The 14,525-nt window shown below is 45.6% G+C and overlaps 1 protein-coding gene across 1 annotated transcript in view; it reads left to right on the top strand.

The window, feature by feature from the left end:
• Positions 1-10,633, top strand: part of TMEM260 (transmembrane protein 260) — a 35,515-nt gene extending 24,882 nt beyond the window's left edge. The window contains 11 exon segments of the mRNA XM_050897490.1: positions 382-561; positions 3,006-3,046; positions 3,419-3,502; positions 3,873-3,990; positions 4,169-4,341; positions 5,513-5,684; positions 6,688-6,836; positions 7,731-7,907; positions 8,468-8,521; positions 8,943-9,033; positions 10,118-10,633. Coding sequence (XP_050753447.1) covers positions 382-561; positions 3,006-3,046; positions 3,419-3,502; positions 3,873-3,990; positions 4,169-4,341; positions 5,513-5,684; positions 6,688-6,836; positions 7,731-7,907; positions 8,468-8,521; positions 8,943-9,033; positions 10,118-10,390 — 1,512 coding nt within the window. The 3' untranslated portion in view covers positions 10,391-10,633.
• The last annotated feature ends 3,892 nt before the right edge of the window (positions 10,634-14,525 follow it).

The raw sequence follows: 14,525 nt of genomic DNA, 5'->3' as shown, positions 1-14,525 counted from the left end.
TTTGCCAGATGGAATACCAGCCAACTCTTAATCGCTGCAAAGTGGGTTATCTCAGCCTTGCAGTGCTTCAGCCATCTATGCATGTCATGCCATGATTTAAATGTGAAAGATGCAATGAGTATGATACTCATGAGTCCTAGCTAATATTATTTGCTTCACTTAAATTTCACCCTGCCATGCAAAGGAGATCAGTTTGATGCAGTTTCCTAGTAATCCACAAAATCGTAAGGTTTAACATAGCATTTTGTAGGGACTTACTATAAATTGAGAGATCAGCTCTGTGTAAATATATTTGATGTTTTTTCTTTATCTGTTCTTGAAGTTCCAGCGTGATTAAACTAAAATAAACATTGTTATGCAATATGACATATTTTGGTGCAGGAATTGTCCCTAGGCCATTTGCTGAAGTTGGGTTTATGCTTCTTGGCTGGTTTGCTGCCTTATCTCTATCTGCCGGCTTCGTCCTACCTCAATCGAGCCCGTTGGACATGGGGAGACCAGACGACTTTTCAAGGATTTTTGACCCACTTTCTGAGGGAAGAATATGGGACATTCAATCTGGTAAATAAGGATCATTTTCTAAATTACTTTCTTTTAACTTATGGAATAGCAGAACCTTTCTATTTGTGATGATTAATGCTTGCAGGGGAAGAAATTGAAAACGTTTTCTTTTTTAAAAATTTATTTCTGATTTTGACCTTCTGATCTGTCAGGTTTTCTGGGAGTGGACCACGTGGCTGGGAAAGCAAAGAAATAATTCTCTTTGCCTTTCCGGGGTGAGCAGTATTATTTACTGGGAGCTGTACAGGGGTCTCGTATTTGTAAGAGCCCAAAGAGCAAACTGTGTTGGAGGGAGATGGTGACATCAATTTTGTGGTTTTCTTGTTTTAAGACAAATAATTCTTATTTTTTAATTTTACTCTCAGCTATTTAAAGAGGTCACAAGCAGTTTTCTTTGCTGTACCTTTAAAAAAGATTCCTCTTAACTGACTTCTTACTAATATTGAATTTAAATGAATGGTAGGTTTGAGGGATCTCAGAAACCTCTGATTTGAGTTATTGACAGGTCTGTGCTCTTACCAAGGGAGGGAGGTATTGCATGGTTGCTTGCAGAGCGTAGGGTTTGCATCTGCCTCCTCCAGCCCCGACTTAGATGTTTGACTCTGGCCACCCAAGGAAAGCAAGCGCCCAGCACCCCTTCTGTCCTTCCTGCTTCAGAGATTGCAGTGCAGAGGGCTGGGAAATTGCACCACGGGGGGAAAAAAGAGAAAAAGGTATAGTTTACATGTTGTGTCCCTCCTTGGGGTCCTGAAGCCCCGCATCCTCAGAAATTAAGCCCCTGCATCCAGCCAACGTGATGCAGCGAGCACCATTGCTGTTCCATTACAGCCTTCTCAGAGCCACGTGGCTGTAGGATGTGAGGCAAAAGACTTGATAATTCCTGCTGCTGCCCCTTAATCCTTCCAAAACTCCTACAGAGATAAGATCCACCCTCTGAAGGACTTCTGAGATTTCCCTTGTTGTCCTATTCCCAGCCGTCTCCTGAGAATGAGACTCCATTGGGCAGAGAAATACCAAGGCATGCAAATCCCTTAACTCCGTTCTCCATCAAATGCGATGAATTCAAGGTGATGTTCAGGAGGCTTAGGGATGGACTGTGTGTAATCCTACAGCACAAATCATATTTACGATGAATCTGTCTGAAGCAGGAGCAATAAATGCAGCAAAATCCAAGCGTTTGGTCCCGACGCCAGTTGAGCTAATGCCAGAGCCCTGCCTGGATGGACAGACAGCCCTTGCGTCCCACAGCTCTATTTTAAGGGCAGGCAAGGTCAAAAAAACCCAGAGAAAAAGACTCGGGAGAGCGTTCCACCTGTAAGCCAAGGATCAGAGATGTCATCTGCGAGGGATGTGTCTGGGGCCAGAAGCCGTCAGCTGCCAGCAACGTGGGGCTTTGCAAGAAACAGACAGGTAGCAGTGGTGCTTCAGGAGCTGTGGGCTGGCTCTCCATCCTCTAACACTTATTTTTTAATTAAATCTTGAATGCAATTAACTGTTCCATTTTTATTGAGATTAAGTATTCCTTCCAGACCTCCTGGATCCGTTTACCTTATCTTTTATCTGGTAGCCACCACTTTTCCAACAAGCACCTATGAAGGTAATTCCTCACCGCCACCGAGCATATCTTCTTTCCCAGACTTGTGCCATGAATTGCAAGTCTCTGCAATAAAAATTCTCATATATGTCATATAAATCTCATACAGCTCTGCCTCTGTCAGGGCAGAGGGGACAGGGGTGAGTCTGGTAAGGAAGTAGGAATTGAGGCCCACGTGCTTGTCTCAGGCTGTGGGGAGATGTCCCAGAAAATAATTGCACCGTGCAGATATAGGATGAGAGGAAACGGCCTCAAGTCGCGCCAGGGGAGGTTTAGATTGGATATTAGGAAAAACTTCATCACTGAAAGGGTTATCAAGCACGGGAACAGGCTGCCCAGGGAAGTGGTGGAGGCACCATGCCTGGAGGTATTTAAAAGACATGTAGATGTGGCACTTAGGGACATGGTTTAGTGGTGGAGTTGGCTGTGTTAGATTTACAGTTGGACTCGGTGATCTTAAAGGTCTTTTCCAATGTAAATAATTCTATGATTCTGTGATATAGCGGAGATCGTAGTTAACCCATATGATGTGCTTGAGTCACAGGGTAATGGGTTGGTAGCACCTTGAAAAAATGCTTATCCAGGTGGTAAGCTCTGCACAGTGGCATAATGTAAAACAAGAATGTGGGAGAAAATGTTACAATGAAGGTTTGAGTAGCGTTTGCTGTCTTTTTGTTGTTTAAGCAATTCCTGTTCCCTGTGACCACCTTGGGGTACCACCTGAAGGGGTTTTGAGGAGCCCTGTGTGCTCAGGGCTCTGCAGACAGGAAACGAAAAGACTTTTCCTCGTGCCAGTGATATGGCAAGCAGCGTGGGGCTTTCTCATGGGTTTTCTTTCTTTTTAATCTAGGCCAAGTCTGAGACAGGATCCAGTATGAGAGAGATGCTGGTGTGAGTAAAATCTTGACTGTGGCTTTTAGTGGAGAGAAACTTGTTGCTGCTGCTGTCATTTTGGCCAAAGTGGCTCCTGTCCTGCCTTTCCTCGGCTTGGTCCAGCGCTGGGGCCGTGTGTGTCCAGCGCAGGGACAGTGTGCATGTCCGTCTGTCTTCCCCATTGAAGGAAAAATGCTGGATCCCCTTCCCCAGTGATTTTTCATTCAAAATCCTGACATGTAAACTGAGCTTGTTCCCATTTCTGGTAGACTTAATCACAGCAGAACGGGAATATGTTATGTTGTGCTTATTCCCTGCTTCTCTTGACACTTTAATTGAGTGCAAGGGGTGATTTGAGGATGACGCATCCATGCACTAATTTCTCCGCAGTTTTCAACTGGCGCAGATGAAGTCGGAGCTCTCCCTTCCCGTCCTCGCCCTGGCACTCGTGGCCTGTGTGAGCACAGCACTGCCGTAAGTTGGAGGAGAATATTTGCTCCAATGTGCACTTTCTTACGGGCTGCATGGACAGCTTTCTTTGCCTTCTGCTTGCTGGTGCAAAAATTTCAGCAATTGGCTGTGGTCATCTATTAATTAAGAGCAAAATATCCCTGCTCCTGGTAACCCTGTGGCTTTGGAGATGGCAAGCTTAAAAATCTTGAAATCCTGATGGTTTTGTGCTTTGAAAACAGAAGTTTCATAAATTGCAAAGGTAAAGAAAGGCTCATCAGCTCCTTGTGTTAAATGCATTTAGGTATGCAGAGAGGTAGTGGTTTTCAAGCACATATAACTTTGGTCTCCTTTTTCATCATGCCACTAGAGTGCTACATTATTTTTTTTGTAGGACAAAGCAGCAGAAATCCCCTGTGATCTGGCTCTTTGCTGGAATGCTCTGTCTTTATTCCCTTTTCTTCGCTTGGAGAGCAAATTTGGATATTACAAAACCTCTGTTTCTAGGCGTGGTAAGTTGCACTCCAAAAACTGCTCTGGCGTGTTAAGTTTTGGAAGAAGCCTTAAAACCACCTCATCAGGAGCAGGTGGTTGTCTTGAAGCTGCGTAAGGTGCAAAAATACAGCTACTTATTCTGTTTCCTTATAGCTGGGGAAACAGAAGTAGGGTCTTTGGGATTTTGTTTCCTAGGTGGAGCGATTCTGGCTGCAGAGCAGTGCCGTGGTGGCTGTGCTGGCGGGGCTGGGGCTGGCCACGCTCGTCTCGGTCGGAAGCGCCGTGCTGGAGGGCAGCCGGGTGCTGCCGTGGCTGGAGTGGCTTTCCGCTCTCGCTCTTGTCGCTTCTCAAGTTTGGGCAAATTACAGGTAACAAATCCCCCGGGCGCGTGTCTTGGTGCAGCCTCGCGGGGCTGCGGGGTGCTGTGCGGTTGGGGTGCTGCTGTAAACCCCCCCACCCTGCTGCTGGGGTTTCTGTCCTTGTCTTGAAGTGAGAAAGGCAGTTTTCACATCCCACCTGAGCTTGCATGGTCACAGCCTGCAGGGCTCCCGTGTTTGATCTCCTTTAAAATCGCCAGGCACAACTCCAGGCGGTAAATGGGGGTGTCGTGTAGGTTGAAGGAAGAAAACTGTAGATACGTAAACTTCTAATGAAAGAAACTCATAAATCTGTGCTTTATTTTCTAAGAAGGTTTGCAGAATTCATTTGACCTGAACAGTCACCTTCTCCTTCTCTTGCTTTGCTTCAAGTTTCCTTGTGCCCTGGGGTTTTTCTTGTTTTTTTTTTTTCCTTTTTGAAGAGTTACATCTGTAGTGTAGGGTTTCCTTATCCCATAACCGCACCAAAGACTCTGCAGTGGCTTGGGTAGGAATCAGTGTAGTAGCAGGGATGCTCAGGTAGAGGTTGACCAACTGGTGAAGTGTAGAACACGCAGAACTTCATACTTAGGAATCCTTCCTTTGCACACATCTTTTCCCAAAGGCTGGTCCATAGGTGAGCCAGTCATAGCTCATGTCCTGAGCCATGTCATGGAGCGTCCTCTTCTTGAGTCCGTACCTGGAGTGTGTGCACACACCACTGTGTAACGAAAAGGATCTGATCTCAGGTAATGTAAAACTACTTCTGCCTGGTGCTACAGAAACTTGGCTTTTTAATGCTTAATTAAAAGCATTAAAAAGATGGGGAGGATTTCAAATATTTTATGGAACCATCGTTGTACTGGCACTTCCAGCACTAACTAGTAAGTCTTTAGGTTTAGCCCAAGAAAAAATCAGAATTAAGGTGAAGGTGTGCAATGAGTGTGTATTTTGACAAAACTGTAGTGGCTCATGTCTCTGGTGCTGGTTTCTGGGGGACTGTAGTCTAAATGCTTCATTTCTGTATCTCGGTTTCTCTGCAAATGGAGATGATGCTTTTCAGCAAGATCCAACCGGGGTGGACTTCCCCTGTGGATGCCTATTGCATAAAATTGTTCTGAAAATATGCAAAGCCATGCAAATATCTGTTTTTAAGATACTGGTTTTTATCTGTTCTCTTAAGCACTTGTGATCAGAGCAACAACTATGTTGTTGATAAGTTTGCAAGGAATCTGCTGTCCTCTATGCCGACGGGTGCAGTGATCTTGCTAAGAGGAGACTTACCCGGGAATGCTCTACGTTACGTTCATTATTGCGAAGGGATGAGGCCAGATATCACCTTAGTGGACCAGGAGGTAGGTTCAGAAAGTATATTAAAAGAGGCAACAGTCAGATTTAAAAATAGGAAGCAAAAGTTCAGTTGTTCCTTTCTCTCCTCGAGGAGGTCTCTTTGTTCAAATAAAACTCATGATGCAGAAATAAAATTGATTTATTTTTTTTTTTTAAAGGGTTGTGGGTAGCTCTGGGTTGGAGCGTGGTGTGCAAGTCCCATTCAGCCCAAAAAGCCAACAGGGAGGCAATAGCGGGTAGAGAGAAGGGGAAACCCAAGTCCTTGACCCTGGCAGATATCCAGATGTGGCACAGGGCTGATGTTTGCCTTGCTGAGGAAGCTTTGTCCCTGCTGTTTTCTGCGGTTGCCCTGAAACACAGATGTTGGGGCAGCACAAGGCTTCTGGGAGCAGCCTGGATGGCAGCAGGTCAGCAGTTGCCCCGTGGGCGATGTGGCTTTGGGGTTTCTCCCAAGGGCTTTACCATGCTGAGACTCATTCCCTGCAGCCCCTCTGTTATCTTGGTCCGCCAAAGGTGGTTTTGCAGACTTCTGCCTCTATTTTTTATATTAAAATGGAGGTGCTATGTGTTCCTGGGTGGCGTTTGCACTCTTTCCTTTTTTCCTGAGAAGTAGGAGAAGAAAACCCCCCCTTACAGAAGGGGACACCTACACTTCCCCTGCCACATCAGTCCTTGCACTTGGCTTTGCAACAAGAGTTTGTGACTTGTTGGGAAACCCAAAACCCAACGCCTCATATTTAACCAAACCAAAGCCGTGCTGTGTCTCTTACCAGCGGTAGCTATTTTGTGTTTCCTTAGAGTTTTGCCTGCTCACCGGTGAGGACCACGTGCCTCTGATCAGAAACCACTGGTGACCTGGTCTGGTGGTGTGGTCCTGGGCCATTGCTGAAATGGGAGGTGATTTTGCTGAGCAGAGTCATTACTCCTGCAGAAAACCATTTCTTCTGGATGTAAAATGGATGAAAACTTTGTTGCTTGTTTTAATTATGATAATATTTTTGGTGATAGATGATGACTTATGAATGGTATTTACCCAAGCTGGCAAAGCATTTACCTGGCGTTTATTTTCCTGGGAACCGGTGGAATCCTGTGGAAGGAGTGTTACCCGATGGGACACTTGCTTTTAATCTCCATCGTTTCCTCAAAGTAAATAAACAGTAAGCATTTCTTTCATATGTAACAGCTTTCCTAAAATCTTTGACCTTTTTTTTCTTGGAATTTTTTATGGAATAGCTTGGTACTGCGTCCAAAAGACCCATTTTCTCCACTGATTTCTTCCCCGGTGGTGAGATTATTTTTGCAATTAAAGCAAATATCTATGCAGAAGTAACTCCATCCAGATATAATGTTGCTTGTTGTTTAGAGGTTGGTTTCGTTTTTAGGAAGGAAAAATAACAAGGTGATCGGCAGAGAGTATTTACTGATTATTTTTGTTGTTGTTGCTGATACAATTCATCACAAAAAAAGGAATGTTCCCGTGTACTCAAAATGACGATGGTTGGAGAGCAAATTGCTGCTGCTTCTCCTTCATGAACATTGTGGCCAACTGATTAGCATAGAATGAATGTATTCCAGGAATAATCATCATATAAAAATAGCTTAGTAAGAGTGGAGAAAGGATTAGATACTCACATGAATAAGAATAGCATCTGCATTTAGACTAGCCAGGGTGAGCTTTGCGAGTGTGGGTAGGCAGAAGAGCATTGCCAGGTGCTGTCGGGAAGAAACAGGCTTCTCCTACGGCTCCTGGCATGTTTGTGAGGTCCACCGTAGGGGAGAGGATGTGTCTCCTGTGCTGGCCGCACAAGATGTGCAATGCCAGATGGGGTATTCACTTGCAGCAGGCAGGAGAGCTGTTTTGCAGCCTGACCCAAAGACGTGCCCTTTCCGACGTGAAATGGTCTGGACGGGTATCCGTGCCACAGAAAACGTTGTGCTGCTTAAGACCTGTCTGCTGCACTGGTGTGGGGTGTGTGCTTTGCTCAAGCACGCGGGGTGGCCCACGGTCTCTGGCGTGGCTTCACGATTGCTCTCTCTGGTTTTTTTGGCAGTAAGGAAGTGTTTGTCTGCATAGGTCTTCATGAAGGTGACTCGACGTGGAGAAGGAGCTATTCGCTCTGGCCATGGGGTACGTGTGAAAAGTTGGTTCCTTCCGATGTTGTGTTTGACCCAGGAGAGTGGATTCATCTTACAAGAAATCTCTATAACTGGACTGAAGACTACGGCAGGTATGAGGCAGAGGTGACTCTGCTCCTTCCTGCTCATCATTCTGCCAGCAGCATAACCACATCCATTGCAGTGTTAGAGAAATTAAACATGAGCCATAATCATGATGTTTTGTGTTCTGTAACATATAATAAATCTGCATGTGGTATTTTTATTAGTGTTAAAAATAGAGAGGACGTTTCTAGTCAAATATCAGGTCCAATTCCGATCTTAAAACTTGATCAGGAGCCAAAAAACATTGAGGACTTGGGACATCCAAAGCTTTAAATGTCATAGACTGAACTGTGATGGATGGTAAAAAGCATCTCTTGCTTTGAGGATAGCTAGGATGCTGTGAAACACCTGATATACCACAGGCTCCTTCTATGGAGAGAGAGGAATAAAGTTTTATGAATGACTGAGGATCAGCTGAATTCCCTGCTGTCAGAGCCGCAGGCTTCATGACGGGTTTTCTTCTGCCTGGGAGGTCTGTAGCTGCCTGGGTTAGAAGGGTTGATTGCGTGGTAGGTGAAACACAGTGACATGGATCTGATGGCTGAATTTTATTCTCATTCCCATTTAGTTTCAAGCCCTCTTCCTGGGAAGCTGTTGCCAACGAGGAGATGTGGCAAGCCAGGTGATGCTCCTTTGCTCCCTTCCAACAGCCGGTGGGCGATGCCAGCTCACTGGCGTGGAAATACACACCAAAGCGGGCAGCTTGATGGTGCATGGCCTTATTGGATCTAAATGTGCCAAGCTTTGGAAGGAAAAGGTTGGCCGAATGAGATGAAGCATGCATGGCCTCCGGCAAATCCTTCAGGAAAGTGGTCGTTTTGTTCACCGAAAGGTTCTGCTCAAAGTATCTCAAAGGAGCAGAGGGTAGTTGGGACATAGGGTGAGAAAATACATCATGGAGAGAAATTTTTATCACTGACGACTTAAATGGAGATGTTGGTGTGCTGTCCCATACATGGATATGTTGAAGATGTATATAACCATGTGATGTGAGCTGGTTATGTTAAGCAGTTATTATATGGAAGTTTTTCTTGTTTTCCTAGGATGAGAACAGCTTTCTTTATATTTGACCTTGCAGAAACTGCCAGTGTGACTGCAGAAACGAAATCACAACTTTACACCTTTGCGTACACCGTAAGTCATGTATTTTGGCTATGAGTGATCCCTGCAGCCTCCATCCTTTTTTTCTTTTTCTTTTTTTCCTTTTAATTTCTCGATTCCGTAGAAATATGGTGTTCCCATATAGGTCGGCAGTCCTGTAATCTGCATTCTCCTTCGTTCATCCAAACTGGGAGCGTAGCAGATTCAAAGAGATCTGTTCAGGGATTTTATCCGTTCCTACTTGCCCCCTCGGTCACGGAGGATGCCAAAAGCTAACCAGTCGACACCCTGCTTTTGCTATAATTGTGTTGTCTGTGCTGGGCTCCAAACCCATGCCAAGAGATTGCTTGTCCTGAAGTCCCCTCTATGCACTTGTCCCCTCTGTCATTACACAGTCATGCATCTGAGCCAGCAAGTGTAAAATCTGACAGTATTCTCGCTGCAAATTAATTCTGCTGCATTTCACACCAAAGAATAACACCCATAAGCTGGGGTCGGTATCTCTGGAAATACTGGACTGCCCGAGATGCCAACAGATGCACAAAACGATCAGTGTGAGTCAGCAGAGAGGAGGAGTGTTTCATACCCCAGCAAAGAGTCAACAAATAGTTTCCTTTCAACTCTTGCCCGTTTTGCTGGGCTTTTTGCTGTTCTGCAAAGTTCTAGGGCACGTGCCTGCTGTTGAGCTTCTGAATATTCCCACTCAAGTCAACAGACTGCTTAAGTCCTGTGGAAGACGTCCTGATCTCCTGAAATATTGAGTAAATGTCTTTCCAGGCGCGGCAGTTAAACCTCTTTTTTCCCCCAGCCTGGTGTAACACCTCTCTTGGGGAAGCGCATAATGTGCGGTGGGGTTATCACGATCATCTGTAACGTTTCTAAACAAACAGCTGCTGTAGGAAGGGAAACATTTCAGCCCCCCTTGGATTTCTGGTTCACGCTATTGCACATCGCATGGCAAACACGGAGTGAGTTACAGAAATGCTCCGACTCTGGACTTGGACATCTAAATAGCATCTGTTCCTTTACGGGCAGTTTTGAAGCACTGTTAAGAGCTGTTGGTCCCCTTCGTTCAATTAATTTGTCCCCCCCTTTTTTTTTTTTGTCCTTTTAACAGTTGTACAAAGAAATTGTCAACTCTCATCCAAATCACCCGGTGAACTGGCACAAAAACTACGCCATCGCCTGCGAGAGGATGTTGCGTCTCCATCGGGTGGATGTGGATCCCGAAGCACTGCTCTCCGAAACCGTGAAACATTTCCTTCTGTACGCTGAGAAAGCGGAGGACGATCCCCAGCGGCAGGATATTCTGCAGGCTGTGAAGCACCTGAAGAAAGAGCTGCAGGGGCTGAGGAAAATGAAAGAAGATCTGAGGCAGGGAGCCGGGTAGCGCCTGGTCCTCCGCTCGCCTGCTGAAGGGCTGAAATTTTGAAGTCAGGACTTAAAATCTGAATTAGTCCTTGACAACGTGAGAATGGTTTTAAAAGGCGACTGAAATGGCAGCAGCGGAGAGGAAATCAAGCGTGATTGCCTCCGCAGGAACGTACTGTTGTTTGGTCTTTGATTGCTGTTGCCAAATGAACTGTTTGTGTTGTTTTGTGTGGGGGGAAAAAAGCGCATCACTAAATAAAATACTGGGTTTCAAAAAGGAGAGTTTTCTTTTAAAAGAAACCTGTGAATCTGTTGTACTGTGAAGATCTTTTTTTTAATGAATGCAGCATCCTTTATAGATCCAAAAAATGTATTTAGCCTTTAAATGTTTCTTCTGTTACTGAGCCAAGAGGTTTTCTACAGCCATTTTTCTTTAGCTGTGCTGTATCTGTGTGTTTTTATGGTCACGGGGCAGCATGGTAGGGTAGGTTTCCATCAGGACAAGCACGTGGGACAGTGCTCTTCGCAGGAACCTGATCGTTTGCTGTTTTGGATGCTCTCTGTCCCCTGGCCGTGCCTGTGCCCAGGGGTGCTGCAGACACGCTGTCCTCCTGCCATGGGATGGTGGGTAGAGACCAGCCCAGCTCCTTCTGCCTCCCTTGCTTTGCAGGCATACTTATTTTCATTACACTGGGATTTTATGTTGGGATAGACTTTATTGCTCTAGTTTTCCAATAGCGAGCGAGCAACTTGTGTGTTTTCCCTTGCGGAGCACCGTGACTCTGTAGGCAGCAGCGTGGCATCTCCTGCGCTGCCTCCGCCCTGGGGCAGAGGGACCGTGGTGCTGAGACCCTGCACCAGGGACCCGAGAGCAGCTCCCCTGGGACACTGCTCTCCCCGTGGCTCGTGGCATCTGTGCTGTGGCCTCTTTCTGCGCGAGCCCGTAACGCTCTCCTACTCTGCCACATCCTCGCAGGGACTCGGGGATGCCGGAACTGCCATTTTAGAGATGTCGGGGGCTTTAACCGAAAGAATAAGAGTGTGAATCCATCCTGCTTTTCAGTCTACCCCAAAAGCCAAGCAAGTTGGTTAACAAGAGCTCAGCTACTTGTTTTCAAAAAAAAAGACATAAAATAGCATGTTTTTCAAAATGTTGTCAGTTAACATGTACTTCAAATGCTTAAAACAGACCCAAAACTCTGGTATTGTTACTGGAAAGTTGTGTTCGTCTAAATTTTCGTACTTCGTTCGGTGGTTCTGTGAGATCTCAGCCCAGTGTTTTATAGGAGACAAATTGCTGCCAGGCCAGGATTTCGTTTGGACTAGTAAAATTTTCAGAGAGGAAAGAAGTACTTCTGTAAAGGTCATGTTATCAAGCGGCACCTCTGGAAGCTTCCCAGAGGCTTGGAAGAGCAGATCAGGATGCGTGCAGGAGCGAGGGGTGTTGCGCGTGGATGCTCGGTTGGTACAGACCAGTTTGAGGTGCGTGTAGGTGCAGATTTAGGCTCGCGTGGCTACTAATCCTAATAGATCCTTTTAAAAGTAGAGTACTTCTGCTGTTCTCTCCAAGTGCTGATTTTCCCAGGTTGACTTTCATTGAATGCTGCCTGTATAAAAATCAAGCTGCCGTCTAGGAATCTCTAACTCCGGTTGCAAAATACCATCCTTTATTTTTCTCCCTCTCATTCTGGTTTATTTTCATAGTATGATTTCCATAGCAATTCCCCCCTGTTACTTCTATAAATGATTCCCGTAGAAACAGCAGATGGGAAATGAGCAATAAAAAGAAGGAAAACTACAGCTTATGGGTTGCAAAGCCACAAAGCAGAGGGGAGAGAAGGAAGAGGAGCGGTTCAGGGGTGTCATTTTAACCCTTTGTGTTGTAATTGACTACATTTCAGGTCGACCGTGCCTCACTTAAATCTCTTCCTTTTTCTCAATCCCCGCAGAAGTGTTTGTACAGAGCGGGGGAATATCATACATTCCTCCGTGCAGCTTTCTCAGGGCGGGCTTTCTTCTCCCTTCTCAAACTCAGTCCTTCAGCCTAGCAGAAAAGCATTAGGAATCCAATTTTTGAATGCTTTTGTTACCTGCATTATTGAGAATCCATTCAAGCAAATATACTGAGCCGAGGGTTTTCTTTATCTTGATTAGATGCCCCTCCTTAGCTGCATAGTCTTGAAATAATTGGAAGCTTTTGTGGATTCCACTATCTACTCGGGAGAAAAGAGGGGCTGGACAAAGGTATCCCAGCCTGCAGCCCACGTCGAGTAACGTATCGTCATATATTGTAGTAAGCAGCAATGAAAACTACGAGGAGAACTTTCCCACCGGCAAAAGCCGTCCCAGGTATGAAGAGGAGTGGAAACGTGATGCTTTTTTAGGGAGCAAAGCAGAACTGTTGCAACCGTGCCGTTCACGTGCGCCGTGTCCGTATGAATCGTGTGCACGTGTGATAACGGGTGTCCGTGCTGGGTGTTCAGCTCGAAGATATCCCTGATGGCCGATGGCGAAGGGAAAAACACTAACAGCGATGGAAGTTACAAAATTCCTCCTTCTGAATCTGTTCAGATGAGATTTGCTGGTGCTTGTAGACGAAGCCGTTGCGTGGATGTTTCTGAGCCTGTTCACTAAAAGGCGGTGCTGAGGGATGCTGGCAGAAGTTTAATTTTTATCAGCTCCTCTTAGGTGGCACCCTTAAGTTTATCAAACAAGCAAAGCTGATTTGCTCTTCGTTAGTCTCAGTTGCATGAATCGGTTGCCAAGTAAACAGGATTTTGCATTTTCCTAATTACTTTCATATTTGTGTTTTACCTCTATTTGTTCTCTTGCAAAACTGGTCCTAATAATTAGTCAGGCTCCTGCTGCCTAGACCTTAAAAAAAAAAATAAAGGGGGGGGGGGAAGGAAAAAAGACTTCTGAGGGTTTTTTCTCCCTTATAAATTCATTTTTGTTACAAGCATCTTTTATACATATTACTAAAGAGAGCGCACTAAGAAATGCAAATAATAGTTCTTTATTTTATTATGACAGTTAATTAATAGCAACCTGTTTTAATGAATAAAGTCACTCAGAGTCCTTCAGCACTTCCTAAGTAGAGGCCAGAATCTGTAGGGATTCTTTTTTCCCCCCCATTGTATAGCTCCGAGACTCCGCTGACTATATAGGGCCTGTATAGAAATGCTCGCTAATGAAGAGGGAGGGCGAGGAACTTGTCTGCATTCAAAGATCACTGGTGAGTCATTCAGCGAGAAAAGGCCCCTTGCTAGGAATAGTCACAGTTCCGCGGCATTGTGCTAGCAAAAGGGTTTGATCAAAGGTCTCCTGCCGAGCTTGCATGGTTTCCTTTCATACGACGACCATAATTAAAACCACTAATTCTCTTTTAAAATGCTGCAGGATGCCATGTAGGCATCTGTCTGGAGTGTCCTTTGTGCTGTCGGGAGCTGTTAAGGACCAGCGCCGAGGGCTTTTCAGCGACATGCCAGTCAGGAAGGTGATTCGACATAAGGGTGCCTCTGAAGGCTTGACAGGGCCTTGACTACACAATTCCAGCTGAATTTGCCCCTTGTCAGCTGCCAGTAAATAAATCTCAAAGAAGGAGGAGGGGAGGGGGGAAAGCTGAAGTTTCATTACCTGATCCCCGGGGCTTTGTTGGTTTTGGCATCGCCCAGGGGGAAGCCCTCGCCCCTCGGGGCCGGGGGAGCTGGAGATGGCCATTGGAGACCCCGGCGCCCGGGCCGTTTGAAGACCATCAATACTTGTAACAGTTCAGCTGTTAGGAAGACAAATAAATGGAAGAGCCCATTAATCCCCTTTGGGTACTCGGTGCCTTTTGCCCTTTTATCGCAGCCTTATTAGGTTCCTACTCATCTTGAACCAGGAGGGATGAATTGAAGTTGTTGAGCGCTAATTGGCAAAGACTTTTCATCGCGGGCCAAGAACTTTCACTGACTTGAAAGTAACTTCGCCACGGGGAGGATCAGCAAATTCTTGCCTCGCCATTAAAACAAAACCCCCAAATCCCGTTGGGATTCAATGCGGTGTTTAAAAAAAATTAGGGGGGAAAAAAAAAAAAGAGGCAACTGCTAAATTGTTGGGCTTGTCCTTCATGAGGATGTTGGCAACTTATATTTGCTTTTTAAAAGAGAGTC

The sequence above is a fragment of the Gymnogyps californianus genome, chromosome 5 (assembly GCF_018139145.2).
Source record: "Gymnogyps californianus isolate 813 chromosome 5, ASM1813914v2, whole genome shotgun sequence".
Classification (NCBI taxonomy): Eukaryota; Metazoa; Chordata; class Aves; order Accipitriformes; family Cathartidae; genus Gymnogyps; species Gymnogyps californianus.
Note: the sequence above shows the minus strand (reverse complement) of the source record. Positions and strands in the feature narration are given on the sequence as shown.